Source organism: Oryx dammah, unplaced genomic scaffold (assembly GCF_014754425.2).
Source record: "Oryx dammah isolate SB20612 unplaced genomic scaffold, SCBI_Odam_1.1 HiC_scaffold_10, whole genome shotgun sequence".
Taxonomy (NCBI): domain Eukaryota; kingdom Metazoa; phylum Chordata; class Mammalia; order Artiodactyla; family Bovidae; genus Oryx; species Oryx dammah.
This window is the reverse complement of record NW_024070194.1, coordinates 6,116,710-6,144,194: the sequence shown is the minus strand read 5'-3', so window position 1 is coordinate 6,144,194 and position 27,485 is coordinate 6,116,710. Positions and strand designations below refer to the sequence as shown.

The 27,485-nt window shown below is 41.0% G+C and overlaps 1 protein-coding gene across 12 annotated transcripts in view; it reads right to left on the bottom strand.

The window, feature by feature from the left end:
• The window catches only part of STAU1 (staufen double-stranded RNA binding protein 1), a 62,071-nt gene that overhangs the window by 24,077 nt on the left and 10,509 nt on the right, over positions 1 to 27,485 (bottom strand). For 4 of the 12 annotated variants that reach the window (XM_040248168.1, XM_040248165.1, XM_040248169.1 and 1 more), the window contains 2 exons: positions 10,120 to 10,258; positions 8,735 to 8,900 (listed from right to left, as the gene is read on the bottom strand). In XM_040248168.1, coding sequence (XP_040104102.1) covers positions 8,735 to 8,900; positions 10,120 to 10,220 — 267 coding nt within the window. In that variant the 5' untranslated portion in view covers positions 10,221 to 10,258. Of the gene's footprint in view, positions 1 to 8,734; positions 8,901 to 10,119; positions 10,259 to 12,207; positions 12,365 to 15,372; positions 15,498 to 17,161; positions 17,451 to 19,228; positions 19,367 to 27,485 lie in introns of those variants that run through there. The other 8 variants (XR_005722422.1, XM_040248160.1, XM_040248162.1 and 5 more) reach the window with 5 other exon arrangements.

Sequence of the window (27,485 nt, the reverse complement as noted above, 5' to 3'; positions counted from 1 at the left end):
AACGGCAGCATTACTGCTGAACGTGTCCATCACTCCTGCAGTTTGTGTGTGATGTGATGAAAGCGTTTTGAAAATGGACAGTGGTGACGGCTGCACAGCACAGAGAATGTATTTAAGGCCACTCTTTGTGCACAACCACGTCTGCTGACAGCTGTTTATTTGAAGAGTTCAGAGACTTTTACAATACGAGCTATTTTTAAAAAAATACATGAGCTATTTACATACTCTCATGATAAATAACTGTGTCAATGAGAATGTTTTCCTCGGGTGCAACCACCAGAACCAAACCTGGAAATAAACCAGGTGCTGCTGACACAAGACTTGTACCCCAATTTTCCTTTTTCTTTTGTTCATTCAGTTCAGTTCAGTTCAGTTCAGTCCGCTCAGTAGTGTCCGACTCTTTGCAACCCCATGAATCACAGCACACCAGGCCTCCCTGTCCATCATCAACTCCCGGAGTTCACTCAGACTCATGTCCATTGAGTCAGTGATGCCATCCAGCCATCTCATCCTCTGTCGTCCCCTTCTCCTGCCCCCAATCCCTCCCAGCATCAGTCTTTTCCAATGAGTCAACTCTTTGCATGAGGTGGCCAAAGGACTGGAGCTTCAGCTTCAGCATCAGTCCTTCCAAAGAAATCCCAGGGCTGATCTTCAGAATGGACTGGTTGGATCTCCTTGCAGTCCAAGGGACTCTCAAGAGTCTTCTCCAACACCACAGTTCAAAAGCATCAATTCTTCGGCGCTCAGCCTTCTTCACAGTCCAACTCTCACATCCATACATGACCACAGGAAAAACCATAGCCTTGACTAGACGGACCTTTGTTGGCAAAGTAATGTCTCTGCTTTTGAATATGCTATCTAGGTTGGTCATAACTTTTCTTCCAAGGAGTAAGTGGCTTTTAATTTCATGGCTGCAGTCACCATCTGCAGTGATTCTGGAGCCCACAAAAATAAAGTCTGACACTGTTTCTACTGTTTCCTCATCTATTTCCCATGAAGTGATGGGACCTGATGCCATGATCTTCATTTTTTGAATGTTGAGCATTAAGCCAACTTTTTCACTCTCTACTGTCACTTTCATCAAGAGGCTTTTTAGTTCCTTTTCACTTTCTGCCATAAGGGTGGTATCATCTGCATATCTGAGGTTACTGATATTTCTCCTGGCAATCTTGATTCCAGCTTGTGTTTCTTCCAGTCCAGCGTTTCTCATGATGCACTCTGCATATAAGTTAAATAAGCAGGGTGACAATATACACCCTTGACATACTCCTTTTCCTATTTGGGACCAGTCTGTTGTTCCATGTCCAGTTCTAACTGTTGCTTCCTGACCTGCATACAGACTTCTCAAGAGGCAGGTCAGGTGGTCTGGTATACCCATCTCTTGAAGAATTTTCCAGAGTTTATTGTGATCCACACAGTCAAAGGCTTTGGCATAGTCAATAAAACAGAAATAAATGTTTTTCTGGAACTCTCTTGCTTTTTCCATGATCCAGCGGATGTTGGCAATTTGATCTCTGGTTCTTCTGCCTTTTCTAAAACCAGCTTGAACATCTGGAAGTTCACAGTTCACGTATTGCTGAAGCCTGGCTTCGAGAATTTTGAGTTTGTTCATTGTACCAGTTCAATTCCTTTTAATTTTTACTTTTAGTTATGACCTGTTTCAAACATACAGCAAAGTACAAACAACAATGTAACCCACAACTCTACTGGATAGAACAAACGCAACACTGAACACCGCTGACATTATTTTTTTCCTTTGATAAGGAAAACAATGAAGTCCTTCTCACACTCCTTCCCACAGGAAAGTTAACCACTACTCTAAAATGGGACCGGATCTTTCCCAGCCATGTGGGTTTTTTGTTGTTGTTAACAGACAAAAACAATATATAGGGTAATTTGGTGTTGTGAAAATTCACATAAAATCATTCTCACTGACTGCCTTTATAAATACTCTCAAATTCAAACTGACAAGTTCTACTAATGAACTAACTTTTGTATTTAGCATATTGAGGTTCCACCTAAGTCTACAGGGAACTACTTAAGTCTACTACTGAATTCTAAACTCTCAGCCAGTGTTTCTCAAGCACAGCAGCATCAGAATTACTTGGGAGCTGTACAATACAGATGCCAGAGCCCCGCTCCAGATACGTGAACTCAAATCTCTGCAGGTAGGGCCTGGATATCTGTTCTATATATCTATATCTATATATATATATATATTTTTTTTTAAGTCCTCTAGCGACCAGAGTTGAGACTCACAGCTCGAAGCTACTGCTTCAAACAGAACTGCACACTGGACAAAGCAGCCAGTAAAATAAAAATGCAAAAGAGAAAACAAAGATATACATATATCTGGAAGAGAGATTATATTGCTCTTTTACATAAATAATTTTAATATTATCTGGATTGGACAAAATGTTGCAATGGGGGAAGCAGCAAATGACTCAAAAAAAATCCACAAATACCATTCCCAGTGAGATGAAGAAACTGTAGCCGGCCCTTATCCTTACCTTCAGGAAGTGGGAATTACTGTTAACATCAATCCCATAGTGTATGGCACAGCAATAAAATCTAGGCAACATTAAGGGAAAAAAAAAACACTCTGAACCATGCTTAACCCTGAACATGCCAGGGAAAGACAATCATCACCATTTACCATCTGGCTCCAATGGACCCTCTAGATTTTTCTACATTTAAATAAAGTCCTTTTACAAATAACATACAGAATAAAAGGACAACAAAAAATCATTCCATTATAGATTTTAATAAGAAATTTAAAATAACACACTTAACTTTTTATTCCAGGTTTGTAGTCAGGAATGAAGGCAAATATACCCAAAACAGGCAAAGACACTAAACACGAATAACAGCTCACTGGCTGCCACGCCTGAACTTAACAGCACAGCCCACGGTAACAACGCCAGACTTCAAACCCCCTCCCGTGGGTTCCAGCCTATCATGATTCTGATTCTTCCTGTAGTCATATTGTCAAAACATATTACTTTTGAAAATGACTCATAACTGTTGAAGGGAGAACAGCCATCTCCTTTGCTCCATAACTACAAACTGCTTTCATTTCCAGGTTTATAAACACCAAGCGAAGGATCAGCACAATGATCTTTTTGTCACTGTGTCATCAATCTCCTTCCAATACACACACCTCCTTCTGCATGATCCAGTTATTTTGTGGATGTTAAGTGGCAAGAAAATTCTGGTGGCTAAATCATATGCAAGATGTCTGTCATACAAAAATTTTTAGAAAGTCAAAACAGGACGGTTCAGTTCTTGTAAAACACTGTGTGGTAAAAGTCCCTCCTGCTGACTGACTGACCAGGAGAGAATGCACATCTCTTTTTCATACACCACAGAGACACAGTCCCCTTGCGGACTCTTGAGTCTGGCCAAACTTATCTAAGGTGTCAGCTGAAGACTCCCAGTCCAAGTCACATCCACACTCAATCTCCCTGTCCCCATGAGAGGCCAGAGTGCTGCTATCTGTCTCTCTGCATTCATCTTCCGATTGGTCTAACAAGGAAAATGTCTTCCTCCATCAGTTTTCTTTTGTTTGCCAGTAGGGATGGAAAAATTCTGAATTCTCACCTGGGTTCAACAAAAGCTAAAAGCAGAGTAAACAGATGGGTGTCTCCAGTCTTTTGTATTTTCTTGAAAAATAACAGAATGCATTAGGCAATGCAATAAGCACAGTAAAGACGATGCGACAGTGATGGTTGGTTCACGCCTGTGTCATCCACTGAGGGATTTCATCGTTCTTCCACTTCTTCACTATTTCAGTCTTGCTTATTGCAGATTTGGGAATACATGATAGTGCTGAAATAGTATATAGGATGACAAGCAGCAAAATGTTTCAAAACACAAGAAAATTAAGAGTCCATAACGTTAAGACTTACAAAAGGGTCCAAAGGACCCTCATAATTGTAAGACAAATTATCATTCTACTTTCAAAATTAAGTATATTTTTACCTTGTTCTTTTAAACCTCTAGAAAAAGAATAAAAGTCATGTAGTATCAATTCTTACAGAACTAGAAAAAAGCTCAAAAATAAAAATTGGGTTCAATGGACCTTGAGCGTATAGTGAAATATAGATAGTATAATGAAGAGTAAGGTCTCCAATTTTAGTTTAGTCCTACTTAAACACATCCCTGGCTCAAGTGAAGATAAGAACTCAAGAACAGGAAGAGCTGCATTTATTTATTTCTACGGAAGTAGTATTTAAAAACTGGGCTTCCCTGGTAGCTCAGTTGGTAAAGAATCTGCCTGCAATGCAGGAGACCCCAGTTCGATTCCTGGGTCGGGAAGTTCCTCTGGAGAAGGGACAGGCTACCCACTCCAGTATTCTTGGGCTTCCCTAGTGGCTCAGACAGTAAAGAATCTGCCTGCAACACAGGAGACCTGGGTTGGGGAGATCCCCTGGAGGAGGGCTTGCCACCCACTCTAGTATTCTTGCCTGGACAATTCCATGGACAGAGGAGCCTGGCGGGCGACAGTCCATGGGGTCGCAAAGAGTCAGACACAGCTGAGTGACTAAGCACAGCACAGCACAGTATTTAAAAAAAGAAAACTTCAAACAGTACAATTTTAAGAAGTCTGCCTTCTAACACTACCACCAAGAGAAAACTAATTTTAAAGTTTGATATAACCTTCAAGATAGAACCTATGCACATCCAAATAAACACACACACACACACACCCCATCCCACCCCCAACCTGGCGCCTTCATTTACTTAACTCAAACAATAGCACTATACTGGCAGTAATAGCTCTGCATCATGCTTCCCCGCCCATTCAATAGATTATAAGCCTTTCAGGTCCACGTAAACAGATCTACCACACTCTGGTAGTCTTGGGATAAATGTATTCATTTATTATATTTAACCATTTCCCTAAGAATGGCCATATGAGGCTAGCTCCTGTTTTTCACTATCACAGACACTGTAGCTATGTCGATCTTACTCCTAACACCTCAACATTGAGTAAGTCATCTTTTATTAGTACAAGCCATAGAAGAGAAAAGAAAAGAAAGGAACAGAATAGAACAGAAAAGAACTGGTTTCCCAACTCAGGACCTTTGCACAAGCTGCTCCCTCTGCTGGGAATGTACTTGTCCTGTTCTCTTATTCATCTTCATCCTGAGCTTAAATGACTCATCCCTCAGGGCACCATCAGTACTCCAACCTAAACAAGACACTCTATGCTCTCATGATACATGCTACTTTCATCCAAGCATTCGCTGCACTTTTTGATGACACTCCATTCAACCAAGCTCCACACGGAGAGGGGCACTGCGCTGTTTACCTGCAGGGCTGGCCGAGCTCAGGGCCTGTTATCAAGGGGTCAGACTACACCTGTCTTACAGATGGAACCTGCTGGCTTTATTGGCTATGCTCTAGAGAAGAGGAACTGATTCACCACACAATCACCAGTGCTAAAATTATCAAGAACAAAACAGACAATTTATTTACAATGAGAACTTCCAATGCAGGCAGGCTGTGGGTAAACAGACTCCTCAGGCCCTGTTGGCAGAGGCCTAAACAAGTACCATCTTCCTGGTGGGGAACCTGGCCACATACGTTACCAAGCAATTCCACGTTGAGGACTATGTTCTTCACTATCTATTTTATAACAGGAAAAACTGCAAACAACCCAAAAATAAAGCTTCTGTTGTTGAAAAACTAAACTGGTATGCTCACAGTGGAGCACTCTGCAGCCATTGAAGGTGGCTTAGAGGCATGCTGAATTTGAGTCCTTCATGGAATTTTAAGTAAATAGCATCAACACATCATAATAAGCACTTCAGTGGTGGGAGGGGGGGGGCGCGCGGGGAAGTGGTTATCATACAATATTATCCCATTTTTGTGAAATAGATAGGTGTGTGTGCTTACTTACATATGTCCTGATATCCACAAAAATGTTTACAGTGACTACCTTCAAGTGGGATATTTATTTTTTCTTTTTTTGAAGTTAAAAACTGTTATAGTTCATAGGCATTTCTTGTTAAGAACAAAAAATTAAAGCTATCTTTTCAAACTGTCTTTCTTCCCCTGCTGCCCACTCTCCGGAGGGCCTGGTAGACCAGCGACAGCTCAGTCAGGTGGAAAGCCAAGTGTGTTTCCCTTACAACTTCAAAGAAAATGCCATTTCTGAAGCACTGTTTGGGCCAGTCTTTGCAACATTTCTTAAGGGAACTGTCTCTACTTCAAATCACACAGAACTAGAAAAGGGGCAAAGAGGAGGACACAAGGGGACAAATGATGCCCATGACGCCCAACCAAGCTGCTTACAGAAGTCAGATGAGCCGAGGAAAGGGTGTCCGCTGCTCTAGCCTCTGCCCTCAGGCCTGAGGCAACCAACTGCTCCAGTGGGCGATGGGTCACTCTAAGGCTCTGACAGGCACTTTCCCTTTGCAGCAATACAGTGCATTCAAACTTCCAAGGAGGATTTAAAGGCCGAAAACTGCCTGGGAAGCACTGACAATATTTAGGACCTGTGATTCCCAAACCCTGACTGTTTCAGTTACTCTAAGAGCTCGTTAAAAAGAAAAACAAAATAAAAAAATAAAAAATCAGACTTTCCTGGCAGTTCAGTGGTTAAGACTCTGTGATCCCAATGCAGGCAGCATGGGTTCAATTCCTGGTTAGGGAACTAAGATCCCACATGCACAAGGCATGGCCAGGGTGGGGGGAAAAAAGCCAGATTCATGGATCTTAGCTTACTGCATTAGAATCTAGAATCGTGTGGGTTAGGCCAAGGAATTTTTTTTTTTTAAGTTCTCAAGAGATTCCTAAGCAGATGGCCCACATACCAGTGTTCAGTAATCGTTTAACAACTGCTGGCTGGAAGGAACCAAGAAATACCTATTCCATCTGATTCCAATTAGATTAGCACCAAAGTCAACTCAACAAATGCAATGCCTCCAAAAATGACTCAGATTTCACTACCTTCAGTACTTTAACAAATTTTACCACTAAGGACCTCATCCTTTCACTTCAGTAAATCCTCCTAAGTTATAGTCCATTCCTTTCTATTTGGTCCTCAGTGAACTCTGGAAATAGAACATCTCTGTTAAAATGTGTGATTGCACTCGAGCTGGAAATGCACTGAAACAAAAGGAAAACAAAACCTTCCCATGCAACTAGCCATGAAGCCACAGAGTGCTGCCCTGAGCTGGGTCACCCTAGGGGACAGGTGGACATAACAGACCTCTGCAAGCACCCTGCCAAAGGTCCCCCAACTTCATACCTATCATCACCCATTTGGCCAAATGTTCTGTGCAAGATCTTCTGATTGTTTGAGAACTTGTTTCTTGAGCAAGAAAAGTCAAATGCTTCCAAGGGGTATGTTCAGGAGGCATTTCAAGCTGTGATAAACAGAACCATGAAATCACAACGTTTTCTACTCGGTGGGCTCTCCTGGACCTTTGGTGATCCAACTGCTTTATCAGAGCCAGGCACTAATGCCTTGGCAGCGCAATAGTATGGAGTCATTTTAGTGATGACCTAGTGATGTTCTAAAACATATATTTCTATTTAGTCACAACATCCTATACCTATCATGATCATTTTAAAACACAGCCCCCAGGGGAGTCCCCTGGGGGTCCAGTGGGCGGGGCTCCGGAGTCTCACTGCCCAGGGCCTAGGCTGGATCCCTGGTTGGGGAACAATCCCACAAGCTGCACGCTGTAACCAAAAAAAAATAATAATAATAATAAGTCCCCAATTCTTTGATACTCCTCTCATCCATAAGTGGGGTTCTCAACATTGTGAACGTACCAATGGTCACTGACCTGTATACTTACAAAAGTTAAAACTATGAAATTATGTGAATTTTATCTCAATATAAAAATAAATCAATAAATAAAAGTGAGCTCCTGTAGCCCCTTCTTGAGTCTGGGCTCCCCGCCTGTTTGACCTACAGGATACGGCAGAAGTGGTGCTGGGCTGAATTCTAGGCCAGGGCCCTGAGACACTGGTGGCAGCTTCCACCTCCCGTCTCCCAGAATGTGCCCTCCTGGGACCGAGCCATCATATTGTGAGGGTGTATAGAGAGTCTCTGCTCAGGCTACAGAGGAGGGGAACCAAGGTTGCAGGACCAACGCCCCCTCCTTGATCGCAGATGACACACAGCCAACCAGCGAGAGCGCCGCCTTGGAAGAGGCCCTCCAGCACCGCGGCGCCGCATCGGTACGCGGCAGAGATGAGGTCTCCATGCCATGCTCTCCCTGGACCGCAGGCTTGTGAGCAGGATAAAGGCCTGGAGATATTTAAGCCACGAAGTCTTAGGACAGTTCGTTAAGCACAAATGGATAACAGGCATTTCAAGATAATAAAGAAAACATCTGGTCAAAATGGCTTCAGAAAATCCCCTAACCTGGTACCATAAAACACAGATTATGACAAGAATAATGTTCAGCATCGAAGAGTTCGTCGCGTGCTCTTCACCACTCAGGTGAGTCACAATCCTTCTAACATGTGCAGAACCATGCCACTGAGTGCACAAGAAGGCACCTGACTTTCCTGCTAAAATTTCCGAGGCGGGTGGAGGGGCAAGAAAGGAAAGAAACCCTCAGGTTACCAGAGCTTGTATGTTATCTGACAACAAACATTAAGCACAGCTCTCAATGCATTCTCTTAGAAAAACCAACCTGAAGCGACATCTTCCTACCACCCTCCCGCTCCACACCAAGCTCCAGGGGCCCCGGCTCAGCCTTCGCCTCACCTCCAGCCTCTCAGGGGGGGGCTCGCTCTGCAGGATCCTCAGGGCTTTCGCAGCAGCATCGTGTTTTGCAGCCTGTCTCGTCTTTCCTTTCCCATTAAATTGCTGTCCTCCCACAGAAAGTTCAACTTGATAAACTAAAGGTGGGACTGGAAATGGGTAAAAGTACCTAAAAATAGAAGGGGATGAGGAAAATTAGTCTCAGATAAGTCACATACCATCTCTGACAAATTCCAGGTATTTCCTTCATCACAGGTCCTAATTACAGCAGTGTTTGCTCGCCAATAATGAGTCCTCATCAGCACATCCAGATTTCATATGTTTATGCTCGATTAGAATTGCCACACAGTATGAGCAAACACTGTTTACATTTCACAAAATAAATTGGCTTACAAATTACATGGGTTCAATGTACAAAGCTAACCCATACTTACAAAATCTAAAATGGATTAGACTTTAGTTAAGAAAGAAAATTTAACTTGCTCTACTTTCTCATACCTGGAATTCACTTTCATGTCGCCAGAAAAGAATGGGAATTTTTTAACCAAAGTCTTTTAGTCTTTATTTTGTCTGATATAAATATAGCTATTTCTTCTTTCTTTCAGTTTCCATTTGTATGGAATAAAGTTTGTGTGCTCCTGAAACAGCAGAGTCTCTTATAGATTGCATATAGCTGGGTCTTTTGTTTCTTTAAATTCAGTTGTCCACTCTTGTGTCTTTCAGTTAGATGATTGGATCCATTTATATTTAAACTAATTGATTGGACCCACATTTCTAGAAATCCCAACAGCCTAGAGCCTGGCAGAGGCTGGTTTCTATTTTTAAAATGGCTTTGGCCTCCACCTGACTACCACCCCAAAGTAGGGCAGGGAAATGAAGACCTCCAGTTTGATCATCACTCTCTCCACTAGTGTCTTAAGACCTCGAGCAGAAGGTTTTAAATGCATGGCACTTTCAGATTTCAACTAATATTGCACTGCACCTGTATACCAAGGCTATTTACAAAGCACATAAGTAAGTTCTAAAGTCAGAAAGTACCCAGTAAAAAATAATCAATAAATCTGAGGGCTGAGAATTGTGGTGTCGCAAGAATCATGTTCAAATATGACTCAGTTGCACAAAGCAGTTACACGTGTGATCTTTAACCAGATTGCTTGGGGCTCTAGCTGTACTGCTTGTGAAGAATGTGCCCAAGACCTTTCCAATGACAGGAGTTCGAAGAGCATCAAAATACAGTTCCAGTGACACCAGGACAATTCAGACTGGCGGAAGCCTTTGGCACCAAAGAGGACCAGGCCATTATGCATTCTACAATCTATACATCTTACTATTCTACATGAAAGAGCAAATATACTTTCACCTGGATTTAAAACAAAAGAGACACGTACCTTGGGGTATAAGCACCTCCTCTCATGTTGTAGTTATAGGTGGACTGCATCCGAGAGTAAGGGTCGACAGGCTTATACATTGGTTTTTTCCCAAGTTTCATGCACAGTGCATTTAGCTCTACAGTAGGGGTTATGCTTTCTGCAACACAGAATCAAAACAAAGAACTTTTTTTCCTGAAATGAGAATGACACTCACTAAAATAAAAAAGAATAGCATGCTTTCTACTAATGGATTCATGATGCATTTCATGAAGGGCTCTAAGTACTTCACTGCTAGACATCAGGTCAGGAAATCCAAGAATCTGCTGTGATTTGTAGGTATTAATACACAATCAACAGCACAAAATATACGGTAACGGCTATTGAGGAGCAGCAATGTAACACAAGATGTAAGCAGTGAGAATCAGTTGTCAGAAATAGGTTCCAATACACATCAAATTTCATGGTTAAAAGATCCCACAGGACTGTCCAAATCATTTCACTGTTTGGCAATACTCAACCAATATAACTCTGGTTGTACTGACTGACTGGCTTACACTTAGAAGGACATCCATACAGATTATTTCGCAGGACAATGCATTTATTCAGTACTAACTGGAGGCAAAGCACTGTGCTGAGTTTGAAAAACACAATTCTTATCCCAGAGGAGTCCAGAGAACACAAGACACACTTCAAGAACTCTGATACAACATTGCGAGTGCTGTAAGGAAGGTGCAGAATCGCCGAGGAGAAGACTGTGAATTCTATCTGGAGAAGTCAGATGAGACCCACAAAATACTTAGATGTTTTCTTTCTTAGTATTTATAATGGGATTTGATTGGTGGTAATACTTGTTAGAAAAATGAGTTCTGTTTCCATATACAGCAGCAATAGGTGTATCTCAGGTGACCTCAAAATTATCAGTTTTAGAAAATACTCATCATTCATCCTTCTTTCTCCCCCTCTAAGTTCATCCAATTCATAAACCTTTAAAAATCATTTAAAAAGAAAACCAACCTGGAAAGATTGGACCTGGAAAGATTAGCATCAGTGCACAATCACATTTAAAATCAACAGCTTCATATCAAACACAGAACAACACTAGCAATGGCAAAGTTCAATTGAAATGCACACAAAAACCCACTTGAAAATGCTTCTTTAGGATGTAGATAGAGGAAAATAAAAATGCCTTGATTCTGTACCATAACTGGTTTCACTAATCTAGTGCATAAAACAAACTTATAAGAATACCTTTGAGTCTGCAAAGTCCGAGGGTCACATGAATAATTAGGCTCTTTTTTTTCTTTCTTAGCTAATATATGAACTATATTTTTTACACAATTCAAATAGTTGTGTTTTAAGTAACAGCAGCTCTGACCCATAAAATTTATCTGCAGTAGAATATAAATGTGAAGCAAAGATCCCAGAGAAAGCGAAAGGAAGAGAAAGGCGTGGCCGAGGCCTTCCCAGATCGTTCCTGCATGCGAAGGGCCTGGGTGACTTCATACACTTGAGAGGTGACTCTCCTTAGACAGCCACTGCTACCTATAGCTGCCAGATCGGTGGTCCCAAAGCTTTCACAGGACACTCCTCTTTAAAAGTATTCTCCCCAACTGGGACCCTTGCCTGAAGAGGTATCTATTAATCTGAATTTAAGAAATAAATATCTATTTTCTCATTTTTGTTAACAATCAAGAGATGTAAAACTGACAATCGGGGTTACAATCAACATGTTATAATCAATATTACCACACAAAGTTGAAGTGATTTTAAATAAAACCCACGTTCTCACAATCTATACAACCCTTATCAAAAGAAAAAAAAAATTCCTTTCATTAAGCTTTTCTGAAAGTCTCCGAAATCGTTTGGTGACATTCCCCGCCTCCCATGACCACCTCTCCAGATCATCAGGCATCGAGGGGCTGTAGACTGGGAACCACTGCTTTAGAGTAAGGTTAAGATTCCGAAAAGATAAGCATTTGCCACTGGTAGTGCAGACTCTGTGCTTTCAAAATCAACAAGTCAGTTAAGAAAGAATTCATATACATACTAAACGGATACCTCTAGACACACTTTTGAAAGGAACCTGTCTTGGCCCACGCATAATACCTGGATTTCTTCCTTCGCTACGGAAAGGGTGGACTATAGGTTTAGGAAATTTTGTTCCTTCCAAAGCTTTGGCAGCAGCTGTGTGTTGGGCTTTTTTAATACTAGTTCCTTCAGCTTCCCAGTGCTGATCTCCAAGTGTTAGCTGTACTGTAAACACCTACAAATGAAAATTGTGAGCTCTCAATTCAGGAAACCTGATGTTGACTAAAATATGTCACTTGGACCTTGAACATAATTTACGGTCGTGGTTTAAAAGGCCTGGTCATTATCTTTGTAATTTATCCCTTCATCCCCCTTTTCACTGTTTCTACAAACATGAAAAGATACATACATCGTCGACTTGTACTGCATAGCACTCCATGAAAAAACATCTTTTGAAAGATGGGTATAAGTACAGAAATTAAGAACTGTTCTCTTATATATTAAAATATTAAATGCTAATTATCTGGAAGCCATCCAAATAAAAACTGTCTTCCCGTTTCTTCTCATGGAAGAAGTTTAGCAAGCTTAATTTAGACACATAATAGGACCTCATACAAATGAAGACAGCATTTGTCGTAATTTGTTCACTGATTCTTGTCTGAAAATACAACCTCATTAGGCCAAAACTTCAAATGAATTTGGGAATGTCATTATTACAATGCTACCTTTCACTTTCCTAAGACTGTACTATTCAGACACTGCCCCCCCTTTCAGAAGATGAGATTCACTGCAAGCAAAGATCTAACAACATTTCTGAACTCAATTCTAAGGAGGCGTTCAAAAGAGCTAATTTTGCCCTTAACAACTGCGGACAATGACAAGCCTCTTTTTTCCTTTTTAAGTATAAAGGGAACTTGTGTGCACGCTCTATTCGTAAAGTTAGGTTATGTTAATCCCATCAGAATTGGACAAACAATTCATTCAAAAAACACTAGGACCCACCACAGCGCAGTGATTCTTTAACACTTGTGTACATCTGAAGAATAACCCAGGAAGCCTGGTAAAATACACGTTCCAGGAGTTTTGACTGAAAAGAACAGCATGAGGGGAGGCCTGAGCCTGTGTATTTTTAATAAGGTCCCAAAGTCATTCTGATGCACTTCAATGGTTGAGATTCACTACTTTGGAGTTTTTATTCTTCTGATTTTCTTTATCACGGAATCTATCACTTTATTTCACTTACAAATAATTCACATGAGAAATGGTGATTTGAGTATGTCCAGGTCATTTAAATTTGGTGCCTCAAGGGATGGGGCCAACTTGCCTTTAGAGCTGATTTTTCTTGTAGGTCTTAACTTCAGGATTCCCTCAGTGCACAACTTCCACTAAAGGGCGAAAAATTAAAGAATCCTTCACCCCCCTTGAAATATTAGGGGTCTCCTGTATTTATGTTGCAGTTCATAAAGTTACTCATTAAAGCACTGATGGCATGAATGCAAAACCCTGGCTAGCACAAGAAGTCAGACAGCAGAAGCAGCCTGCAACGCTGTGCAGACCCTCAGTCATTTTCGTGATCCTTTCATGAAAAGACATCGAAGGGGGAAAACGCTATAAGACAGAAGAGAGTTAATTTCACGGTCAGTCTTGCCTTTCTCCACGACTGTCCCGATGGCGCTGCTGCCACGCTGCTGCCTTCTGTGCGGAGGGGCAGTGGTGAGGTTAGATCTCGGTTCAGACAGAATTAAAAGTACACCAGACCTCTGACTTTTTAAATAGTCTAATAATCATCTAGGAGGTAATAAATTTTTCTCTTTGAACAACTTGTAGGCAAAAAAAAAAAAAAAGCAGCTACAGACTGAACACACAGCCAAATTACCTAAAAGGTACCAAAGCTCAAGTGAGACAGTACGTATTTCCAAAAATACCAAAAACAGTTAATAAAGGGAATCCCAAAGTTAAGATCTGCAAAAAAAAAAAATCCTGTAGAAGAAACAGAACAGTTACCAAAGAATTGGCTAATTGCCTTCTAAAAGTAAAGAAATATTTCAAATATAATTATGCTTTAGAATAATATTAAAACTACCTTCATGAGAGTGGGAAATTTCTGTTTTTCTTAAATGTATAATTGCTTAATTGTAATAGCTACCATTTCTCAAGCATTTACTACGTGCCAGACACTGTGCTCCACACTTTGACATACATTCTCACAACAGACCTATTTGGTAGGTACTATTATCTCCATTTTACAGATGAGGAAACGGAGTTTCAAAAAAAGTAGTAACCTGCACAAGGTCAACAAGTTAGTAAGAAGCTAAGATTCAAACCCAGATCTACCTGACTCCAAAGCAACTAACCAAAATGCGCTCCCCTATGGGGCCTGTTCGTGATTGTGGTCGATGCTACTTTTAGTCCAAGAAAAAAGAGAAACTTGGTATCATTCAAGGTTAGAGGTTTGCACGTCAGGAAAACTGAGGCACAAAGAGACAAACAACTCTTCCTTATAAAACTGTATTATCTTACTTCAAGGCTAGAATCAGAAATAGGCCTAATTCTTTATCTCTCATACTGTAGTTGCAAAAGATAAAGCCAGATACACAAACATTTAGGGTCCAAGCACATTAGCACAGATATCAAGCAAGCTTAAAAGACTGAACTCCTGAAAAACAAATAGTAAAAATTCAAATTACACTCAGTCTTTCATCCTCTAAGATGAGAGTGACAAGGGTACCTAAAATCAGAGATAATTCCATGTACTCACAGGGAGATTAATTTCTACCTCTCACATTCAAACCCTGTATCTGATTCTGAACAAGAAGCAACACTGATTTCCCATTCACCTCCTCTCCCTGCCCTGCCCAGACCTAAGGTACCTATGCACGTGCAAACAAAAAGGAAAGGAGCCAGACGGAGGCTGCAGCCAGGAGGCCCAGAGCCCAGAAAAGTCATAGGAAACCATTCACAGGTGCTTGGGACTTGTCTTGATTCAGAATCCTAAACAACCACATGCTAACTGAAGTTTTAAAAGCCAAATATCCCCCAGAGAAGCATCTCTTTTGTTTGACCCACTCTGCAAGGATGGAAAAAAGAAGTGACTCGCCCAAAATCTGTATTTCTGCATCTCTTTAAAACAACCGCAGCAGTTTCAAATGTGTTTTGAATCACCGCACCACTTGCAACTGTATGAAAAGAAAGGAAACATTCCTAGTGGGTTATAAACGCACAGGCAGTATGGACAATATTTACCTTACAGTGAGCTGGACCTTGCTCACGCAAAAGCTTATACTCAGGCTGAATCTTGTTGAAACGGGCTAACTCATTCACAAGACACATTGGGGTTTTCTCTTTAGGGTGTGCCATGTTAGGAGGAACTGAAAAATAATGTGAGAGCGTTGACGTCAACTAGCAGTGTTAGAGACGGCGGCTCTCCAGGACTATGAAGAGAGGGAAAACAAACGCCACGTCTAATGATTTAGAGCAACAGCGATGCAAAACTGCAAACCACACTGAGGGCACATATCTGAAGACACAGCTGGGATCTTTTCTGAACCAGTTGAAGTCAGGTTACCTAGGAAGGGGTGTGTCTTCAAAAGAGAGAGAATAGAAGTCAGAAGAATAACTAAACCATGGCAAGCACGCAAGATTTGAAATCGGATGAAGGACTGCTATTATAACCAAGGGAATAACAAGGAGGTCTTTTGAGCAGAGACACATACACACATTAGTTACTACAACAGTTGTCAGCTGTACCCTGTTCATTATTTCACAAAACGCAATATGCCAATACCATTTCTCAAACAACGACCGTCTTTTTCCAAATAGCTAACTTCTCCTTCCTGGGGCATCTTCTCATCTTATCTCCAGAGGCTGCCAGCCTCAGACTTTACCTATCTTTAATAATTATGTAAGCAAAATAAAATGGTCTTGGAGGGCAGGAGTTTTATAAAGTCAACAAAATGTGAATATAAGAACACATTAGAAGAGAAAGCAATTAAATCCCAGAGGACTGAACTAGTCCGTGCCATTTCCTATTAAGATGGTATTCAAATGGCAAATATGGGGAACACTGACCCTCCAGGGGACTATGACAAGTCAAGAATGCCATCTGGTGAGCTGGTCCAAGGAAGTCTAGAGGTAGCAGCGTGATAAGAGTCTGTGCAGCTGAGAGTGGGACAAGCTAAAACTCTAAGAAGAAAGATAAAAAGTAACGGAAACGAGAGGACAGAGGAGGAAGTCCAAGGGAGATGTCAGGCACTAAGGGCTGAGAAGAGTTTATTACAAGGTGACTCCAGTACAGAGACACCTATGCTGACACCCTCTTTAACTGGCTTTGCAACTTGGGATGAGATTGGGAGAACTGGGGAGCAGAATATTGTTTTTAAGGGTTATTTCCCCAGGGATTGCAAGTCTTTTTTAATCCATGGATATTTTTCATTTTTGTTTTCCTAATATTCAAATTTGAGGGCTTCCTTTTTAAACATCTCTGCTGCTTGGTTCAATTTCTCATTGGCTCTCACTGTGATTTCTCAACTACCTCTGGATGGCAACTTAAACTTACTTAGTCAAAATAAAAATTAGCAAATGCCAACACATTCTTTTGTGTCCCAAAATATGGCTGTCCCCTTGCTTGGAATAAATCTTACAGACCTCCAAAAAGGGTACTTACATCTACAAATCAGTTCTGGGAAATCATTTTAACAGCAGAATTCTCCCATATAACAATGAATATCCAAAGTGGTATTTATTGTTCAATTTTTTTCTGCCAGCTACCAGTTTATAACAGAGTAGGCTTTATAGTTTGGTTTCTAATTTTCTTCCTTACACTTTGAAATAGTCTGTAAAAGGTCTCTATCAAGCCAGTATATCATCAAGTATGTTTTATATCTGGTATAAATAAAGAAGTGTGGGCGGTATACTTCCTCCTGCTTCTTGAAGGTGAATGTGCAAGAGCTCCCTGTATCTGCAATCTCCTTATCAGGTCAGAAAACAGGCTAGAAAACATTTGAAACAGAAGACACTTGGATCATACGCTTACCTGCAGCTGCACTGGTGGATGTAATAGATGCAGAGGGTAAAGCAGAGCTCTGAATAGGTCTACCTGCATTCTCAGAGGGCAGAGAGCTAGCAGTAGAAGGAATACTCATCAAAGGCTGTGAGAGAAGAGACTGGTTCTTGTTCAGTATTTGGCTCCCTGAGAGAGCAGCAGATGGGTTCTGAACTTGCACTTGAACTTGAGACATGGTCACTTTCAACAAAAGTGAACAACTGCAGGTAAACAGCTTTCAGTGCAGGTTAATTCAGTGCTATGAAGTCTAAAGTTCTACCTGAAAGTTGTAAGGGAAAGAAAATAAAAAGATAAATTATAGAAGAGATATGTAATTGCCAATATTTAGTCAAAAACTGGTGTCACCTACTCAAGTATGAAAACAGCCCGTTTAGTCTGTAACTGTGATGTACAGTAAGATTCACTAGCTTTATGAATTTCTCAGTGGTTTTTTTTTTCCCCACAGTGTTTTTAAATGACTTACAATACCCACATACCCTGCATGTTCATTTTACAAAGAGAATCAGCAAGGTATAATACTACTTATTGTTGAATATTAAGAATTATAAACTATAGCCTACATTAAAAAATCAAATTAAAAACATGAAGAGCTTTTCCACTGAATATGAGATATGGTAAAGGTTTCTGGTCTCAAAATGATAAGAAACTGAAAGTAAACTGGGTCTGTAACACCATTACTGGTGAATGTAAACACTGCTTCCGTTTTTTGGCCATGTGCTCAGAATGGCACCTTTAGAGCTCTCCTTTAAGTTGACTGAAGAAAGAGAAGAATTCCTCACTTTTGCCATTTCTTTTTCCTAATGATGATAAAAGACCTCTCTGTTCTCCTGTAAGGTTTGTTTGAGATAGTCTCCTTTATTTACAGATTCCAAACAAGAATTGTTGCACCCACAACCATGGTAATGGATCCTCAGGATGGCAAAGAGCATTCTACAGCATGTTCATTATTGAAAGCAGAAGTGGAGAAGATGCCGAAGGGAGGGGCAGGTTTCCGGCTGACGGTTTTGCTAGTGTGGCTTGTGGGGGGAGCAGAGAATGTCTTTACTGTATATTGTAAGTTGCAAAGGTATTAATTGTAAATACATTTAAATTTCCTCACCAGTCAAAAATAAGGACAGTTCTGCTCATTTTCATGGCCATCGTTCAAAAACCTGAAAATGTTTGAGCAAATCAAAACTACTCAAAAATAACCATTAAGCAACAAAGAACAGAAAAAGCCAAGCAAGGCAGAAACCAGCAAACTAACAAATTAGAAGTTCTACTATAAAGTAATTTTTGTTACTTTTGGTTTTTTTTTTTAAGTCTCAAAATGATTTTTAATTAAAGCCAAACTTCTACAAACAGATGAATGACCAGATAAGTTACTTGAAGTCTTGGAACATCCTCCCTTGTGGAGAGCAAAGTGAAAAAGTGAAGTTGCTCATCATGTCCGACTCTTTATGACCCCATGGACTGTAGCCTGCCAGGCTCCTGTGAGTGGGATTTTCCAGGCAAGAATACTGGAACGGGTTGCCGTTTCCTTCTCCAGGAGATATTCCTGACCCAGGGATCAAATCCTGGTCTCCCACACTGCAGGCAGACTCTTTACCATCTAAGCCACCAGGGAAGCCCTTTGCAGAGAGCAAAAAGGACTAAAAACTCACAACAAGGCAAAAATCAGAAACAAAAGCACCTTGGCTAAACTATGACTTTGGTTAGTAACAGGTATAAATACTACCTTACACGACAAAATTCTCCAACATTATAGTTGTTCCCTGTCTACTTTTGAAATCAGAACAAAATAACAGAGGAGATCCACTGAAGATCTGGGTAGTGGTCTTAGTAGACAAGCTGCCAGTGTCAAGCAACAAGTCCAAAACCTTTTAGAAGGCAGCTATGACCTTTCATTGTTCAATCAGCTGCCAAAATATAAATATTTCTCTCTCAATCTTCCCCTCCTGCTCTTACTCATTCTCTCCCTCTCTCTCAACTCTCTGTCCTGAGGGCATTTTTCTACCGTCCCCTGCAAAAAAAAAAAACACTGAGAGTTGTACTCACAACTTCACAACACCAACCACAGATCACAGGTCCAAACATAAGCCAAAAAGCACAGTGCTTGCTCCAGAGTCTATCTGCATCCCAGAAAGTGAAAGTGAAGTCGCTCAGTCGTGTCCAACTCTTTGTGACCCCGTGGACTGTAGCCCACCAGGCTCCTTCGTCCATGGGATTCTCCAGGCAAGAATAATGGAGTGGGGTGCCATTTCCTTCTCCAAGGAATCTTCCAGACCCAGGGAAGCAACCCAACTCTGCTCTGGGTGGCTCTTGAGAGTCTGAGACTGAATGAACTAAATTTAGAAAGGGTGGGACCCAAAGGGATCTTTGTTGGCTAGCTTCTCTAAGGCAGGCCCACTGCCAGCATTTCCAGTGACAGGCATAAATTCATAGGTTTGCTAGAAGCTGAGAAAAGAAACAAACAGGATATTAATTAAGACTGCCCCAAAAATGCTAACCTCAGGTACACCTGGAGGAGCTATATCTTTCAAACAACTGGTTGAAATAATTAGTTCAAAACTGCAGATAGAAAATATTTTAAACCCCAATAAGGCTCTATATTTTAAAATTTTTTGGTTTGTAATATGACCAATAAAAATTCAGCACAGTACTCATTTTAAGTCATTTACTAATTTAACTTTTCTATGTGTCTTTAAGCCTGAAAATAGAATCTAAAGAAGTAGTTTTAAAGAGGCAATTTTGCTCCCCAAGGACACCTGACAATATCTGGAGACATCATTTGGCCATCGCATCTGGAAAATGGGAGAACCTACTGGTATCCAGTGGGTAGAGGAGCAAGGGTGCTATTTCTAGCATATATATGTGCATTCACAGAATAAAATCTTACTAATGTATAAAGGAGCTTATATTCTCAGAGAAGAAAAGAAAACCCCTTTTTCATCTCAAAAGGCTCTGAAATACTGATGCTAATATTTTACCCAAACAGATGCTCTTCCCCTAAGAAAAGTCAGGCAGCTATAAATAAAGCTTTTCACTACTGCCATTTATATAGTTCATGGAAGCATTCAGGGGAATCACATAATTTCAGAGATATTATTTCTGCATAAATTAAGAACCTTTTGCTCAACACTACACCATCCTGAGATTAAATCCTTAAATGAAAACTTACAATTTCCTTTACACTTATCTTTAAGCATTGTTTTCCATCAGATAAATTAGGGACTTAAAAGAGATTTAAATGCTTTATTAGAGTCTTCTTACAAAAGAACAGAATTTCACACACAGGAAAATTAGGTTGAAAAGTTTAAAACACAAAGACTCCAGTTTTCCCTGAGGCTGGAAACACTCTTGACTGTGAAGCCTGTGCTGTGCTGTTTCCTTGCCTCCTGCCTCCAGCACAGATGAGAACCGTTCATCTCCTGATTTTTTTCCCCTAATTGAGGAGCTTGAGATACCAACTCAAGAAACTATTTTCATCCTATTCTCAAATCCTAAGTTTATGGAATGCAAATAAAGGACTACAACATTGTGAGTGGTGAGATGACAAGAGTTATGGGTACCTCTTTTTAAAAATTCCTAATTCCAAGTCCCCCCAGATCCTAACTTGGGCCTGGCAACATAAAAATCTCATAAAAAAAGTCTCACCTGGCAATTTCCACTTTACAAGTGTCAAGTACTTTTTAATGGGTTGCAGTAAGGGGAATATGGGCACATTATAAAAGCATTTTGAAAAATTGTACATGATGTGCTAAAAAGTGATCAGGCAAAAAATGCACATCCCTAACTCAGCAATGAATCTACCAAAACTGGGCCATACTGAGTGCACAGCCTGAATGACTTAATACACAAAAAAGCAGATCCTTCTAGAAACAGTTTACAGAACCACCTACAGTACTGCTTAGTACTAATCCCTTTTAACTAACAGACTGCTAAATTGCTGCAGTATGAAACACCTACTTCAGCAATTATGGGAAAACATCATTTCTATTACTAATATCCATTTTTTAACAGGATTAACACATAACATAAAGTGTCCATACTTTTGTGCAATCAACACATCATTCCCCTTTGTAGTAAGTGATGTTTCCAAACAAGACGTGTTTTTTTAAAAAAGGAAGGAAGGAAAGAAAAAGAAAAGAAAAAAGTCATCCCAATTCTGGACAAGCTTTTAAGAGCCAAAACACTGCAACTAAGTATTTCCCCTTCTTGCCTTTATTATCAGGTTGGTGCAAAAGTAACTGCAATTTTGCCCTGTTGAACTCTGCCATTTGATACTGGAAATACATCCTTAAATGTGGTTATGTTGATCATTTTAATGCACATTTCTCACTTTTTTTTTTGCTAATGACATTATTTGCTATTTATTTTATATTTAGACTATGGAAATGATGTTAAACAAACAGCAAATTCGAGTAAGTTTTTAATTCAAGTTCAAAATGAGTTGTAAAGCAGTGGAGACAACTCACAGCATCAACAACGCATCCGGCCCAGGAATTGCTAATGAACGCACAACGCAGTGATAGTCCAAGAAGTCTTGCAGAGGAGATGAGAGCCCTGAAGATGAGTGTAGTGGATGGCCATCAGAAGTTGACAATGACCAACTGAGAGCAATCATCAAAGCTGATCCTCTTATAACTACACAAGAGGTTGCAAAGAACTCAACATCTACCATCTACAGCCATTGAGCATTTGAAACAAATTGGAAGGGTGAAAAAACTCAGTAAGTGGGTGCCTTGTGGGCTGACCAGAAATCACACAAAAAAATCATCATTCTGAAGTGTCTTCTCTTGCTCTATGCCAACAACAAACCATTTCTCGACCAGATTGTGACATGCAACGAAAAATGTCATTTAAAAAAGTTGTCATTTTATATGACAACTGGCAACAACCAGCTCAGTGGCCGGACTGAGAAGCTCCACAGCACTTCCCAAAGCCAAAGCTGCACCAGAGAAAGGTCATGGCCACCGTTTGGTGGTCTGCTGCCTGGCTGATCCACTATAGCTTTCTGAATCCTGGCAAAATCATTACATCTGAGAAGTATGTTCAGCAAATTGATGAGATGCACCAAAAACTGCAATGCCCGCAGCTGGTATTGGTCAACAAAAAGGGCCCAATTCTTTTCCACAACATCCAATCGCATGTCGCACAACACTTCAAAAGTTGAACGAACTGGGCTACAAAGTTTTGCCTCCTCAATCATATTCACCTGACCTCTCACCAAACGACTACCACTTCAAGCATCTCGGGAACTTTTTGCAGGGAAAAACGCTTCCACAACCAGCAGGAGGCACAAAATGCTTTCCATGAGTTCACTGAATCCTGAAGCAAGGATTTTTATGCTATAGGAATAAACTAACTTATTTCTCATTGACAAAAATATGTTGACTGTAATGGTCCCTACTTTGAGTAATAAAGATGTGTTTGAGCCTAGTTATAATGATTTAAAATTCATGATCTGAAACCACAATTACTTCTGTGCCAACTTAATAAATCTTACATAGTACAGGTACACAGATATGAAGGATCTGTGCTTCACCATAACAGAACTTTAGCAGTACCAACAGCAACTTTGATACATTTATTCACTATTCAACAAAATCTATTAAGCCTCTACTACATGTGAACTCTTCTATGGCAGACTGTACATTCTCAAATGCTAGAAACTACTTGTTAAACTTTTCTTCAAAGATACAAGAAGAGCTCTTTAAGCAACCAACTGTACATCTATTAATCTGTTCTCTACAGCTTCTTTCTGAGAGGCTTCACTCTCAGAGAAACTTTGTCAACAACAAAAAAGTTAAGGAACAAACCACTTTTCCTATAAAAGTCTTGAAATATATCTAAAATACCCACATCATTCCCTTACATCCAACATGTTACTTCCAAGATCCTTCTCCCAGACATCTTTCTAGCTGTAATGAGGTTATACAGTTTTCTGCAAGTGAACTTACTCCCCCAACCACCAATTCACCCTACCTTCACCTCCCCTCCCCAGCATCCTCCACCCCTTACCCCCCGGAAGACAGCACTTCACTGACTCCAAAGGTTATCCAAACACCCATAGGCAGAGCACCAGAAGCACAGAAACACGGCGATCATTATCATCCTACATAATCATTTCCAAAAAGACAATGTCAACATCAAGTAAATAATGTTCAACAGCAGACCCATATATCAAATCACACAACAATAAAAGGTTCTTCAAAAGAAATATGACTGAACTACTTAAGAGGGAAAAAAGAGAGACAGCAATGTACTTAGTGGCCAGGAGAAAGACACAGGACAAACAGCCAAGCTGAGGCACAATCACTTGCAAGACAATAAAGTGAGCCAAAAATAATGCCTGGAAACCCAGACCAGTCAAGACCTTTGCACCCAATACAAGAGCCTGACTGCAGCCCCTCACACAGTTGGCCTAAAGCCACGTGGGCAATGGACAACTTTCTTTCCACACAAATGTAACCATCCGGTAGTTAAACAAATACTTCCTAAAAGAGAATTCATTATTAATTGTTTATCACAGAAAAGCTATCACATCATACCCTATGCTAAAGTGAAAAAAAAAAAAAAGATTTCCTTCTGTAGCCTGCTGCTGCTGCTGCTGCTAAGTCACTTCAGTCGTGTCCGACTCTGTGTGACCCCATAGACGGCAGCCCACCAGGCTTCCCCTGTCCCTGGGATTCTCCAGGCAAGAACACTGGAGTGGGTTGCCATTTCCTTCTCCAATGCATAAAAGTGAAAAGTGAAAGTGAAGTCGCTCAGTCATGTCCAACTCTTAGCAACCTCATGGACTGCAGCCCACCAGGCTCCTCCATCCATGGATTTTCCAGGCAAGAGTACTGGAGTGGGGTGCCATTGCCTTCTCCGTTCTGCAGCCTAGCAAGTTGCAAATCTTTCTTTTCTAGGCTTGACCTTATCAAGAGCTCCCCGCCCCACCAATCTCCCTTCTTCTAGAAGAAACTCTTAAAAATAACACAAATACATTATTTTTGTAAATACGAAGTGGGTTTGAGAGGTTGGTATGTTTTTTTGGCTGTGCAGCACAACTTGTGGGATCTTCTATAATTCACCGACCAGCAACTGAACCGGACCCTCATTAGTAAAAGCAAGGAATTCTAACCACTGGACCACCAGGGCATTCCCAAAATGGAAATGTTTTTAAATCAAAATGAATATCCATCTGTGATTCGCTGGAGATTTTTAAGAGTAGTACTGTGTACCATATCTTGAATAAGAAGGGGCTTCGTTCAACTCCGTTAATTGGCCTTTCCTTTCAGAGAAGAGAAATTGTAGACTGTAGCCCTGTGCTATCTACCTAGAAACACAACAGCATTTACCATCATCTTCAGGCAAAACGGACCAGTGCCAAGATTTACGTTTCTAAGAAACCAGCCTTGCTGTTAAGTGTGTGCTCAGCTGTGTCCAACTCTTTATAACTTCACAGACTGCAGCCCATCAGACTTCTCTGACCATGTAATTTTCCAGGCAAGAACACTGAAGTGAGTTGCCATTTCCTTCTCCAGGGGACCTTCCCAACCCAGGGATTGAACCCGCGCCTCCTGCATTGGTAGGTGGATTCTTTACCACTGAGCCACCTGGGAAGCCTTTTGCTGCTAAGTAGCAACCAACAGTGTTAAATCAGATCAAACTTTTGAGTTGTAGCTTTCAGTTCTACAGACAGCAATTATATGTCTAACTCCCGGCAATCCACTGCTTGCTTGCCTCAGTTTGCCCAAAACACCACGTACAGGCTCTTTGACAAAGCCTCAATTGTAGTGATCTGAAAGCTACAACCCTGAAGGAATCCTGAGGCACTGTAACAGTTACTCAGTTCTTTGAAAAGAAAAGCATTTTACAAATTCAGTGTGATGAGTGCCTATATATCCATTTCCCTGGGCTTTGTATAACTTAGTTTTGCATCAATTTCCCCATTCCCAAGGAAAGCAAGGGCTCACTTGTCTCCTAATCGCCACCTCAGAGAGAGGGTGTGAGGATGGGCTTCCAGTTCTTACAGGGAGACGGCTACAGAGCACCAAGCAGGGTCAGTGGTTGCAGTGTGTTTTGCAGTGTCCTGATCAAGGATCAAAGATGGAGAAGGTCTATACAGTCAACAAAAACAAGACCAGGAGCTGACTGTGGCTCAGATCATGAACTCCCTATTAAAAAATTCAGACTCAAATTGAAGAAAGTAGGGAAAATTGCTAGACCATTCAGGTATGACCTAAATCAAATCCCTTATGATTATACAGTGGAAGTGAGAAATAGATTTAAGGGCCTAGATCTGATAGACAGAGTGCCTGACGAACTATGGAATGAGGTTCGTGACACTGTACAGGAAATAGGGATCAAGACCATCCCCATGGAGAAGAAATGCAAAAAAGCAAAATGGCTGTCTGGGGAGGCCTTCAAATAGCTGTGAAAAGAAGAGAGGCGAAAAGCAAAGGAGAAAAGGAAAGATATAAGCATCTGAATGCAGAGTTCCAAAGAATAGCAAGAAGAGATAAGAAAGCCTTCTTCAGCGATCAATGCAAAGAAATAGAGGAAAACAACAGAATGGGAAAGACTAGAGATCTCTTCAAGAAAATCAGAGATAGCAAGGGAACATTTCATGCAAAGATGGGCTCGATAAAGGACAGAAATGGTATGGACCTAACAGAAGCAGAAGATATTAAGAAGAGGTGGCAAGAATACACAGAAGAACTGTACAAAAAAGATCTTCACAACCCAGATAAGCATGATGATGTGATCACTAATCTAGAGCCAGACATCTTAGAATGTGAAGTCAAGTGGGCCTTAGAAAGCATCACTACGAACAAAGCTAGTGGAGGTGATGGAATTCCACGTGAGCTCTTTCAAATCCTGAAAGATGATGCTGTGAAAGTGCTGCACTCAATATGCCAGCAAATTTGGAAAACTCAGCAGTGGCCACAGGATGGAAAAGGTCAGTTTTCATTCCAATCCCAAAGAAAGGCAATGCCAAAGAATGCTCAAACTACCGCACAATTGCACTCATCTCACATGCTAGTAAAGTAATGCTCAAAATTCTCCAAGCCAGGCTTCAGCAATACGTGAACCGTGAACTCCCTGATGTTCAAGCTGCTTTTCAAAAAGGCAGAGGAACCAGAGATCAAATTGCCAACATCCGCTGGATCATGGAAAAAGCAAGAGAGTTCCAGAAAAACATCTATTTCTGCTTTATTGACTATGCCAAAGCCTTTGACTGTGTGGATCACAATAAACTGTGGAAAACTCTGAAAGAGATGGGAATACCAGACCACCTGACCTGCCTCTTGAAAAATATGTATGCAGGTCAGGAAGCAACAGTTAGAACTGGACATGGAACAACAGACTGGTTCCAAATAGGAAAAGGAGTACGTCAAGGCTGTATATTGTCAGCCTGCTTATTTAACTTATATGCAGAGTACATCATGAGAAACGCTGGACTGGAAGAAGCACAAGCTGGAATCAAGATTGCCGGGAGAGATATCAATAACCTCAGATATGCAGATGATACCACCCTTATGGCAGAAAGTGAAGAGGAGCTAAAAAGCCTCTTGATGGAAGTGAAAGAGGAGAGTGAAAAAGTTGGCTTAAAGCTAACATTCAGAAAACGAAGATCATGGCATCCGGTCCCATCATTTCATGGCAAATAGATGGGGAAACAGTGGAAACAGTGTCAGACTTTATTTTTTTGGGCTCCAAAATCACTGCAGATGGTGACTGCAGCCATGAAATTATAAGACGCTTACTCCTTGGAAGATAAGTTATGACCAACCTAGATAGTATATTCAAAAGCAGAGACATTCTTTGCTGACTAAGGTCCGTCTAGTCAAGGCTATGGTTTTTCCTGTGGTCATATATGGATGTGAGAGTTGGACTGTGAAGGCTGAGCACCGAAGAATTGATGCGTTTGAACTGTGGTGTTGGAGAAGACTCTTGAGAGTCCCTTGGACTGCAAGGAGATCCAACCAATCCATTCTGAAGGAGATCAGCCCTGGGATTTCTTTGGAAGGACTGATGCTAAAGCTGAAACTCCAGTACTATGGCCACCTCATGCAAAGAGTTGACTCACTGGAAAAGACTCTGATGCTGGGAGGAATTGGGGACAGGAGAAGAAGGGGACGACCAAGGATGAGATGGCTGGATGGCATTACGGACTCGATGGACGTGAGACTGAGTGAACTCCGGGAGATGGTGATGGACAGGGAGGCCTGGCGTGCTGCGATTCATGGGGTCGCAAAGAGTCGGACACGATTGAGCGACTGAAGTGAACTGATCAAGGAGTGTAAAATCCTGAACACGC